Source organism: Thalassophryne amazonica, chromosome 10 (genome assembly GCF_902500255.1).
Source record: "Thalassophryne amazonica chromosome 10, fThaAma1.1, whole genome shotgun sequence".
Classification (NCBI taxonomy): Eukaryota; Metazoa; Chordata; class Actinopteri; order Batrachoidiformes; family Batrachoididae; genus Thalassophryne; species Thalassophryne amazonica.
In genome coordinates, this window is record NC_047112.1 from 113,048,046 (window position 1) to 113,060,182 (window position 12,137).

At 44.8% G+C, this 12,137-nt stretch overlaps 1 protein-coding gene across 1 annotated transcript in view; it reads right to left on the reverse strand.

Annotated features, from left to right (window-relative positions):
- LOC117518184 (serine/threonine-protein kinase ULK3-like) overlaps positions 1–12,137 on the reverse strand; it is a 56,317-nt gene that overhangs the window by 25,822 nt on the left and 18,358 nt on the right. Inside the window, exon 10 of the mRNA XM_034179241.1 lies at positions 3,932–4,164. Within this exon, the coding sequence (XP_034035132.1) occupies positions 3,932–4,164 (233 nt within the window). The remainder of the gene's footprint in view (positions 1–3,931; positions 4,165–12,137) is intronic.

Below are 12,137 nucleotides of genomic sequence, written 5' to 3' on the forward strand. Positions count from 1 at the left end.
CCTCTGACTCAAGGATAGGAGCCGTGCTGTCCCAGAGCAGGGAGTCCGATAAGGTTCTCCACCCTTGTGCCTATTTTTCCCGGAGGTTGACCCCGGCTGAAAGGAATTATGACGTCGGCAATCAGGAACTCCTGGCGGTGAAGGAGGCTCTTGAGGAATGGAGACACCTGTTGGAGGGAGCGACGGTGCCCTTCACAGTTTTCACGGACCATCAGAACCTGGAGTACATCCGGACTGCCAAGCGGCTGAACCCCAGGCAAGCCCGCTGGTCACTGTTCTTCGGGCGCTTGACTTCCAGATCACATACCGCCCCGGGACCAAGAACCAACGATCGGATGCCCTGTCCCGGGTGCACGAAGAGGAACCCAAGGCCAAGTTGTCGGACCCAACAGAGACCATCATCCCTGAGTCCACTGTCGTGGCCACCCTCACCTGGGACGTGGAGAAGACCGTCAGGGAGGCCCTGGCACGGAACCCGGACCCGGGGACCGGCCCGAGGAACAAACTGTACGTCCCACCAGAGGCCAGAGCTGCGGTTTTGGACTTCTGTCATGGTTCCAAGCTCTCCTGTCATAAAGGGTTGCGCAGAACCGTGGCAGTGGTCCAGCAGCACTTCTGGTGGGCGTCTATGGAAGCCGACGTCCGGGATTACATCCAGGCCTGTACCACCTGTGCCAGGGGCAAGGCTGACCACAAAAGGACTTCGGGCCTCCTCCAGCCTCTACCGGTGCCTCATCGCCCCTGGTCCCACATCGGCCTGGACTTCATCACGGGCCTCCCGCCGTCCCAGGGCAACACCACCATTCTCACAATAGTGAACCGGTTCTCCAAGGCGGCCCACTTCGTGGCCCTCACGAAGCTCCCGACAGCCCAGGAGACGGCAGACCCTCCTGGTCCACCACGTCGGCGTCTGCATGGGATACCATCGGACATCGTCTCGGATCATGGTCCTCAGTTCTCTTCCCAAGTCTGGAGGAGTTTCTGCAGGGAACTGGGGGCCACCTTGAGTCTCTCGTCCGGGTACCACCCTCAGACAAACGGACAGGCAGAGCGGGCTAACCAGGAGCTGGAGCAGGCCCTCCGCTGCGTGACCTCCGTGCACCCGACGGCCTGGAGCAACCATCTGGCCTGGATCGAATACGCCACAACAGCCAAGTTTCGTCTGCCACCGGCCTCTCCCTGTTTGAGGTGTGTTTGGGGTACCAGCCCCCATTGTTCCCGCTCGTGGAGGGAGAGGTCGGTGTGCCCTCGGTCCAGGCCCACCTCAGGAGGTGCCGCCGGGTGGCCCGTTCTGGCCCTGTTGAAGGCCCGGACGAGGGCCCAAGGCCCATGCAGATCGCCGGCGTTCCCCGGCCCCTGCATACCAGCCCGGGCAGGAGGTGTGGTTGTTGACCAAGGACATCACGCTTCAAGTGGAATCACAAAACCTCAAGGACCGGTTTATTGGACCATTTCCCATCCTCAAGGTCCTCAGTCCGGCCGCAGTGAAGCTAAAGCTGCCAGCTTCACTGCAGATCCACCCAGTTTTCATGTGTCACGTGTCAAACCTCATCACACCTCACCACTCTGCACCCCTGGACCTGCACCGCCTCCTGCCCGGATCATCGACAGGGAGCCGGCACAGACAGTGCGTCGGCTCCTGGACGTCCGTCAAAAGGGTCGGGGGTTCCAGTATCTGGTGGACTGGGAGGGGTATGGACCCGAAGAACACTCCTGGGTGAAGAGGAGCTTCATCCTGGACCCAGCCCTCCTGGCCGATTTCTACAACCGTCACCCGGACAAGCCTGGTCGGGCGCCAGGAAGAGCCCGTTGAGGGGGGGGTCCTGTTGTGTGGGCCGCTGAAGAGGAGGTACTGCTGGCCCACCCACCACCAGATGGCACCCTGCTTGGAGTGCGGGCTTCAAGCACGAGAGGGCGTCGGAACTACTGGGAGTGACAGCTGTCACACATCATCAACACCAGCTGTCACTCATCAACCACATCCTCCATAAAAGCCGGACTGCAACTACACCTTCCCGCCAAGAAATCAGCTACCATTCAGGTAACTTCTCTGCTGCATCCTAAACAAACAAAAGTCTGATCTCATTTACAGCCATTTTCCTGCGACGTGTCCTTGTCTGCTGCATTGGCGTTTGGTGCGGACTGCGGCGGCTTCGCCTCACACCCCAACCAGATAAGTGGTTTTCCAGGAGCTGTACGAGTGTGTTACTGGAGGTGGAGGTTTTCCCTCCTAGAGGAACTAAGCACTGAAAGATTGCTTGGTGTGTATTCACACACCCACCATTAACTGTTTCTGTTTCTGCCAGCAGTACCGGGTCTGACTGCTGAAGACAGTGGCCACCTGGGGCGCAGGGCTTGGCGGCTCCGGTGTTCTTCAGATCCGTTGGTGGTGGAAGCTGTGTGGGATCCGGCTCTTCTCTTGCCGGATGTCTTCTATCTTCGAGCCTGCCCACACGTCATCTTGTGTATGATTGACAATCCGCATTCTCTGTCATTGTCCGTATTTCGTTGTGCGATTCACAACATTAAATTGTTACTTTTTGGCTTATCCATTGTCCGTTCATTACGCCCCCTGTTGTGGGTCCGTGTCACGACACCTTCCCAATATGGACCACTGCTCACACAAAGCCTGCTCACAGGCGAATGACACAACCGACAGGCGTGAAAAAACTCACGCATGCACATGAAGGTTCAAGCTTGGCTGATGCAATCACACGTGATTTAAATCCATATGGTTTTTGCAAAAAATAAAAAGGTCCGATACTTTTCTAGCAGACCTCGTATATTTATTTATTTATAACAGAAAACTGTCAAAAGGGAGAATAAATATGAATATAAGTATAAAGATGATTGAATATATCAGAGCAGTAAATTAATGAGTGGGTGTAAACGCACGCATTGACTCATGTGCGGTTATTTCCACCAGCTGATCACTGATCCACAACGTGAATTCTGTCTTCCAGAACAGATCTTTATATCGTCATTTTGATTCATCTGCCTGTTGCCACATGTACAGAAGGACTGGATTATTATTCCTACACTCATATTGGTATATTTAATACAAAATAATAAGCGCACGCAGGAGCTGCTGCTGCTGCTGCATTCAAGTACCGTCGGAAATTAAACAACTTTTGTTGTTTCTAATTCAACAGTTTCTTGTGGCAAGATAATTAATTATATCCACACAAAAGATTAATTCTGGCCTATGTAAGGTGCCTGAGCCCATTGAAGCTGCCCCCCACACAGATAAACAAAAATCCAAGCAAGCAGGCTGAGTTTGTCCTGTAATTTCCAATGGTACATGAACGCAGCAGCAGAAGCAGCGCTCACAAACCGGCTTCTGCATTGTGTGAAAACGTTCAGCTGCTCCAACGAAGTCAAATTAAACAATAACTTGAGAAAAACTAAAACGATGAAAAAAACGTCAAGAACGACAGCAAAACGAGACACAGACGAATTGAGGTTTTCGTTGCCCTTCGTTCAAAATTTTCAACAGTTTAAAAATCCTGACATAGCGCCAGCTGCAGGAACGAGACTGCGCAAAGGTTAAACGATGCCAACAACAGTCAACGAAAGTCCAGATTTCTTGTTTCGTCGGGGCTTCGTCACCCTTCGTTAAGTGCCGTGTGACTGGGCCTTAAGGCTTCCATCACTCACACTGAGTGATGGAAGCTTTAAACGTTTTGTTGCTCTGAATGGTTTCAGGTCTACCAAGTGCGTCCAAAGTTATTTTCTTCTGCATCGGTTGGTCACAACTCTAGGAGATCAAAAATCAACACATATCTTCCACACTAAAGCTCACTCAAGTGAGAATTAGTCTTACCTGAGTGAAAGTACAACTAAGGAAGTCCATCTTCTACCACACATCCTGGAAACAGAGCCCTGTTCAATCTAGCTGTAAGAAAACCCCAGAGACAGGTGCTGCACTCACCTGTTCTGCTCCTCAAGTTTAGCCAACAGTTCCACATCATCAGGACTAAGCAGTGGTGGTGATGACGGGGAGAGGGCAGGAGAGGACAGAGATGTGGATGAGGAGGTGACGGTGGTCTGCAGGGATGTAGGTGTGGCCACTTGGCTAGCCATCTGACTGACCGTGTAGGACACAGAGTTCTTCACCCATGAGAGAGTAGAACTCAGCTTATCAGCAACCTTTTCTGTCGCCACCTGCAGAAAATGGACAAGCAGCACATCTGAGTATCATGCAGTGAAACCTCTTGACTGCCAACAAGCAAAAAGCATTCAATCGTGGGCAATTAGAGAAGACATATAGCATTAATACAACCCCTGGCAAAAATTATGGAATCACCGGCCTCGGAGGATGTTCATTCAGTTGTTTAATTTGTAGAAAAAAAGCAGATCACAGACATGACACAAAACTGAAGTCATTTCAAATGGCAACTTTCTGGCTTTAAGAAACACTATAAGAAATCAGGAAAAAAAATTGTGGCAGTCAGTAACGGTTACTTTTTTAGACCAAGCAGAGGGAAAAAAATATGGACTCACACAATTCTGAGGAATAAATTATGGAATCACCCTGTAAATTTTCATCCCCAAAACTAACACCTGCATCAAATCAGATCTGCTCGTTAGTCTGCATCTAAAAAGGAGTGATCACACCTTGGAGAGCTGTTGCACCAAGTGGACTGACATGAATCATGGCTCCAACACGAGAGATGTCAATTGAAACAAAGGAGAGGATTATCAAACTCTTAAAAGAGGGTAAATCATCACGCAATGTTGCAAAAGATGTTGGTTGTTCACAGTCAGCTGTGTCTAAACTCTGGACCAAATACAAACAACATGGGAAGGTTGTTAAAGGCAAACATACTGGTAGACCAAGGAAGACATCAAAGAGTCAAGACAGAAAACTTAAAGCAATATGTCTCAAAAATCGAAAATGCACAACAAAACAAATGAGGAACGAAGGGAAGGAAACTGGAGTCAACGTCTGTGACCGAACTGTAAGAAACCGCCTAAAGGAAATGGGATTTACATACAGAAAAGCTAAACGAAAGCCATCATTAACACCTAAACAGAAAAAAACAAGGTTACAATGAGCTAAGGAAAAGCAATCGTGGACTGTGGATGACTGGATGAAAGTCATATTCAGTGATGAATCTCGAATCTGCATTGGGCAAGGTGATGATGCTGGAACTTTTGTTTGGTGCCGTTCCAATGAGATTTATAAAGATGACTGCCTGAAGAGAACATGTAAATTTCCACAGTCATTGATGATATGGGGCTGCATGTCAGGTAAAGGCACTGGGGAGATGGCTGTCATTACATCATCAATAAATGCACAAGTTTACATTGATATTTTGGACACTTTTCTTATCCCATCAATTGAAAGGATGTTTGGGGATGATGAAATCATTTTTCAAGATGATAATGCATCTTGCCATAGAGCAAAAACTGTGAAAACATTCCTTGCAAAAAGACACATAGGGTCAATGTCATGGCCTTGCAAATAGTACAGATCTTAATCCAACTGAAATTCTTTGGTGGAAGTTGAAGAAAATGGTCCATGACAAGGCTCCAACCTGCAAAGCTGATCTGGCAACAGCAATCATGGCAACAGCAATCAGAGAAAGTTGGAGCCAGATTGATGAAGAGTACTGTTTGTCACTCTTTAAGTCCATGCCTCAGAGACTGCAAGCTGTTATAAAAGCCAGAGGTGGAGCAACAAAATACTCGTGATGTGTTGGAGCGTTCTTTTGTTTTTCATGATTCCATATTTTTTTCCCCTCTGCTTGGTCTAAAAAAGTAACCGTTACTGACTGCCACAATTTTTTTTCCTGATTTCTTATAGTGTCTCTTAAAGCCAGAAAGTTGCCATTTGAAATGACTTTAGTTTTGTGTCATGTCTGTGATCTGCTTTTTTTCTACAAAATTAAACTGAATGAACATCCTCCGAGGCCGGTGATTCCATAATTTTTGCCAGGGGTTGTAGCTTTAAATTATCTGGTATTTAGGGGAGGTTAAAGTGGTTAAAGCGTTGGGCTTGAGACCAGAGGATCTTCGGTTCAAATCCCAGCCTGACTGGAAAATCACTAAGGGCCCTTGGGCAAGGTCCTTAATCCCAGAGTTGCTCCCGGTGTGTAGTGAGTACCTTGTATGGCAGCACCCTCACATCGGGGTGAATGTGAGGCATTATTGTAATGCACTTTGAGTGTCTGATGCAGATGCAAAAGCGCTATATAAATGCAGTCCATTAACACATTTTGGTGGAGGCTCAGCCTTCAATAGTGACAAACATGTCACTGCCATTTCTAATACGATAACAAAATGACAATGCTTTATGTCTACAGGACAAATCCTGACAAATGTACCAAAAGTAAAGTTCTGCCTGACCAGGACTTCTGGTACAGAGTACAAGCATTACAAGTAAACACACAGGTGAAAGTGTACGTTTAGAATATTATGAATTTGTAATGGAATTCAACACACATTTAGCTGCTGCATCTGCACAATCATTTCCTGCCAGTCCCATGCAGCCAGTGACCCAGCAGAAAAAGATATCATTGATCTGAGTGAGAGGGGGTAACTTGTTTTCCCCCCAAGAACCTGTACGATAATTAGATGTTCTTACATAGAAATGAATGCTGTGGTAAACATTTCCAACCCTCTTCTTGAGGCGGTGCCATACATGTCATATACGAGGTCTGTCAATATAGTTCCTTTTTATTTTTTTCAAAAACTATATGGATTTCATTCATATGTTGGAGGAGTCGTCCAGCCCCTCGTCGGAATTCCTTTGTCTGAGAAGTTGCTGAGAGACTGGCACTTTGTTTGATCAAAATTTTTTCTAAACCTGTGAGACACATCGAAGTGGACACGGGTCGAAAAATTAAGCTGAGTTTCGGTGAAAATTTTAACAGCTGATGAGAGATTTTGAGGTGATACTGTCGCTTTAAGGACTTCCCACGGAGCGAGATGTCGTGCAGCGCTCCCAGGCGCCGTCGTCAGCCTGTTTCAAGCTGAAAACCTCCACATTTCAGGCTCTATTGATCCAGGACGTCGTGAGAGAACAACGAAGTTTCAGAAGAAGTCGGTTTCAGCATTTTATCCGGATATTCCACTGTTAAAGGAGATTTTTTTTAATGAAAGATGTGCGGACGGATTGCAGCGTCGGCTCACAGCCGCCGCGACGCTCCGCCACAGGAAAAACACCTCCGTTGGAAGCCTTAAGGACAAGTTGGAACATGTCCAGCTGTTAAACAATTTCTCATATACTCACTCCACTGAAAGCCATCAAAAGCCGCCTGGATTTTACATATGGTTATCAACACGGAGGTGTTTTTCCTGTGCCGCCGCACCGCGCCGGCTGCGTCCCGACGCGCGGACCCGTCCGCACGGACCCGTCCGCACGGACCCATCCGCACGGACCCGTCCGCACGTCTTTCATTAAAAAAAATCTCCTTTAACAGTGGAATATCTGGATAAAATGCTGAAACCGACTTCTTCTGAAACTTCTCTGTTCTCTCACGACGTCCTGGATCAACAGAGCCTGAAATGTGGAGGTTTTCAGCTTGAAACAGGCTGACGACGGCGCCTGAGAGCGCTGCACGACGTCTCGCTCCGTGGGAAGTCCTTAAAGCGACAGTATCACCTCAAAATCTCTCATCAGCCATTAAAATTTTCACCGAAAACCAGCTTAATTTTTCGAACCATGTCCACTTCGATGTGCCTCACAGGTTTAGAAAGAATTTTGATCAAACAAAGTGCCAGTCTCTCAGCAACTTCTCAGACAAAGGAATTCCGACGAGGGGCTGGATGACTCCTCCCACAAGGAGTGCTCACAGGCGAATGACATCACCGACAGGCGTGGAAAAACTCACGCATGCGCACGAGGGTTCAAGCATGTCTGACGTAAAAACATATGAATGAAATCCATATAGTTTTTGAAAAAAATAAAAAGGACCTATACTTTATTGACAGCCCTCGTACACAGGTTAATTTTTCTGTGTTACACTGAGCAATGCCAAATTACTTCTTTTTTTTTTTTTTTACTTTGTTGCAACATTCTTGTTTCAACTTTGAATGTTTTTTTTTTTTCAGGACGATTTTTCCACCCCAGTCTTTTCACACAACTTGTATTGTGCTACCAGCCTTTAATCCAAAAAGCATATATTGTGGTTCAGAAAAGTACACAGTAAATGACAATTCAAATAACTCAAAAATAATCATTCTCAGTATCAATTGAAATGGAACAATATGAGTATTTGTCGCACATTAATGCATCAACTTGACTTCACTCACTTCTGAGTTTTGGCAGGAGCTTTGGAGCCATTGATTACCTCTGTTTTCAAATTCTTGGCCACCTTAAAGTCCTTACAAATATGTTTTTACTTCAACACTAATTTCTGATTACTGTACATTTTGAAGTTAAAAAAAATTTTCTTACATTAGAAAACAATTTTTAGACAGATAAAATAGCACAAAAAGTAATGTGTACATGTAGTATAGATTCATTCATTCAATCAGCAAATGTATGTTTCTGGTGTCCCGAATCGGACCGGGAGTGACATGTTTAGCCGCATGTTCTCCTTGAATTGCTGGCTGTCTGAGTGGTGTCCAAAAAATGAGGTGGGCTTCATAGATATTTGGCAAAGCTTCTGGGGAAAACCTGGTCTTGTTAGGAGAGACGGCATCCATCCCACTTTGGATGGAGCAGCTCTCATTTCTAGAAATCTGGCCAATTTTCTTAAATCCTCCAAACCGTGACTATCCAGGGTTGGGACCAGGAAGCAGAGTTGTAGTCTTACACACCTCTCTGCAGCTTCTCTCCCCTTGCCATCCCCTCATTACCCCATCCCCGTAGAGACGGTGTCTGCTCCCAGACCACCAACAACCAGTAAAAATCTATTTAAGCATAAAAATTCAAAAAGAAAAAATAATATAGCACCTTCAACTGCACCACAGACTAAAACAGTTAAATGTGGTCTATTAAACATTAGGTCTCTCTCTTCTAAGTCCCTGTTGGTAAATGATATAATAATTGATCAACATTTTGATTAATTATTGATTTATTCTGCCTTACAGAAACCTGGTTACAGCAGGATTAATATGTTAGTTTAAATGAGTCAACACCCCCGAGTCACACTAACTGTCAGGATGCTCGTAGCACGGGCTGAGGCGGAGGATTAGCAGCAGTCTTCCATTCCAGCTTATTAATTAATCAAAAACCCAAACAGAGCTTTAATTCATTTGAAAGCTTGACTCTTAGTCTTGTCCATCCAAATTGGAAGTCCCAAAAACCAGTTTTATTTGTTATTATCTATCGTCCACCTGGTCGTTACTGTGAGTTTCTCTGTGAATTTTCAGACCTTTTGTCTGACTTAGTGCTTAGCTCAGATAAGATAATTATAGTGGGCGATTTTAACATCCACACAGATGCTGAGAATGACAGCCTCAACACTGCATTTAATCTATTATTAGACTCAATTGGCTTTGCTCAAAATGTAAATGAGCCCACCCACCACTTTAATCATATCTTAGATCTTGTTCTGACTTATGGTATGGAAATTGAAGACTTAACAGTATCCCCTGAAAACTCCCTTCTGTCTGATCATTTCTTAATAACATTTACATTTACTCTGATGGACTACCCAGCAGTGGGGAATAAGTTTCATTACACTAGAAGTCTTTCAGAAAGCGCTGTAACTAGGTTTAAGGATATGATTCCTTCTTTATGTTCTCTAATGCCATATACCAACACAGTGCAGAGTAGCTACCTAAACTCTGTAAGTGAGATAGAGTATCTCGTCAATAGTTTTACATCCTCATTGAAGACAACTTTGGATGCTGTAGCTCCTCTGAAAAAGAGAGCTTTAAATCAGAAGTGCCTGACTCCGTGGTATAACTCACAAACTCGTAGCTTAAAGCAGATAACCCGTAAGTTGGAGAGGAAATGGTGTCTCACTAATTTAGAAGATCTTCACTTAGCCTGGAAAAAGAGTGTGTTGCTCTATAAAAAAGCCCTCCGTAAAGCTAGGACATCTTACTACTCATCACTGATTGAAGAAAATAAGAACAACCCCAGGTTTCTTTTCAGCACTGTAGCCAGGCTGACAAAGAGTCAGAGCTCTATTGAGCTGGGTATTCCATTAACTTTAACTAGTAATGACTTCATGACTTTCTTTGCTAACAAAATTTTAACTATTAGAAAAACAATTACTCATAACCATCCCAAAGACGTATCGTTATCTTTGGCTGCTTTCAGTGATGCCGGTATTTGGTTAGACTCTATTTGGTTTCTCTCAGATTGTTCTGAGTTATTTTCATTAGTTACTTCATCCAAACCATCAACATGTCTATTAGACCCCATTCCTACCAGGCTGCTCAAGGAAGCCCTACCATTATTTAATGCTTCGATCTTAAATATGATCAATCTATCTTTGTTAGTTGGCTATGTACCACAGGCTTTTAAGGTGGCAGTAATTAAACCATTACTTAAAAAGCCATCACTTGACCCAGCTATCTTAGCTAATTATAGGCCAATCTCCAACCTTCCTTTTCTCTCAAAAATTCTTGAAAGGGTAGTTGTAAAACAGCTAACTGATCATCTGCAGAGGAATGGTCTATTTGAAGAGTTTCAGTCAGGTTTTAGAATTCATCATAGTACAGAAACAGCATTAGTGAAGGTTACAAATGATCTTCTTATGGCCTCGGACAGTGGACTCATCTCTGTGCTTGTTCTGTTAGACCTCAGTGCTGCTTTTGATACTGTTGACCATAAAATTTTATTACAGAGATTAGAGCATGCCATAGGTATTAAAGGCACTGTGCTGCGGTGGTTTGAATCATATTTGTCTAATAGATTACAATTTGTTCATGTAAATGGGGAATCTTCTTCACAGACTAAAGTTAATTATGGAGTTCCACAAGGTTCTGTGCTAGGACGAATTTTATTCACTTTATACATGCTTCCCTTAGGCAGTATTATTAGACAGTATTGCTTAAATTTTCATTGTTACGCAGATGATACCCAGCTTTATCTATCCATGAAGCCAGAGGACACACACCAATTAGCTAAACTGCAGGATTGTCTTACAGACATAAAGACATGGATGACCTCTAATTTCCTGCTTTTAAACTCAGATAAAACTGAAGTTATTGTACTTGGCCCCACAAATCTTAGAAACATGGTGTCTAACCAGATCCTTAGTCTGGATGGCATTACCCTGACCTCTAGTAATACTGTGAGAAATCTTGGAGTCATTTTTGATCAGGATATGTCATTCAAAGCGCATATTAAACAAATATGTAGGACTGCTTTTTTGCATTTACGCAATATCTCTAAAATTAGAAAGGTCTTGTCTCAGAGTGATGCTGAAAAACTAATTCATGCATTTATTTCCTCTAGGCTGGACTATTGTAATTCATTATTATCAGGTTGTCCTAAATGTTCCCTAAAAAGCCTTCAGTTAATTCAAAATGCTGCAGCTCGAGTACTAACGGGGACTAGAAGGAGAGAGCATATCTCACCCATATTGGCCTCTCTTCATTGGCTTCCTGTTAATTCTAGAATAGAATTTAAAATTCTTCTTCTTACTTTTAAGGTTTTGAATAATCAGGTCCCATCTTATCTTAGGGACCTCATAGTACCATATCACCCCAATAGAGCGCTTCGCTCTCAGACTGCAGGCTTACTTGTAGTTCCTAGGGTTTGTAAGAGTAGAATGGGAGGCAGAGCCTTCAGCTTTCAGGCTCCTCTCCTGTGGAACCAGCTCCCAATTCAGATCAGGGAGACAGACACCCTCTCTACTTTTAAGATTAGGCTTAAAACTTTCCTTTTTGCTAAAGCTTATAGTTAGGGCTGGATCGGGTGACCCTGAACCATCCCTTAGTTATGCTGCTATAGACGTAGACTGCTGGGGGGTTCCCATGATGCACTGTTTCTTTCTCTTTTTGCTCTGTATGCACCACTCTGCATTTAATCATTAGTGATCGATCTCTGCTCCCCTCCACAGCATGTCTTTTTCCTGGTTCTCTCCCTCAGCCCCAACCAGTCCCAGCAGAAGACTGCCCCTCCCTGAGCCTGGTTCTGCTGGAGGTTTCTTCCTGTTAAAAGGGAGTTTTTCCTTCCCACTGTAGCCAAGTGCTTGCTCACAGGGGGTCGTTTTGACCGTTGGGGT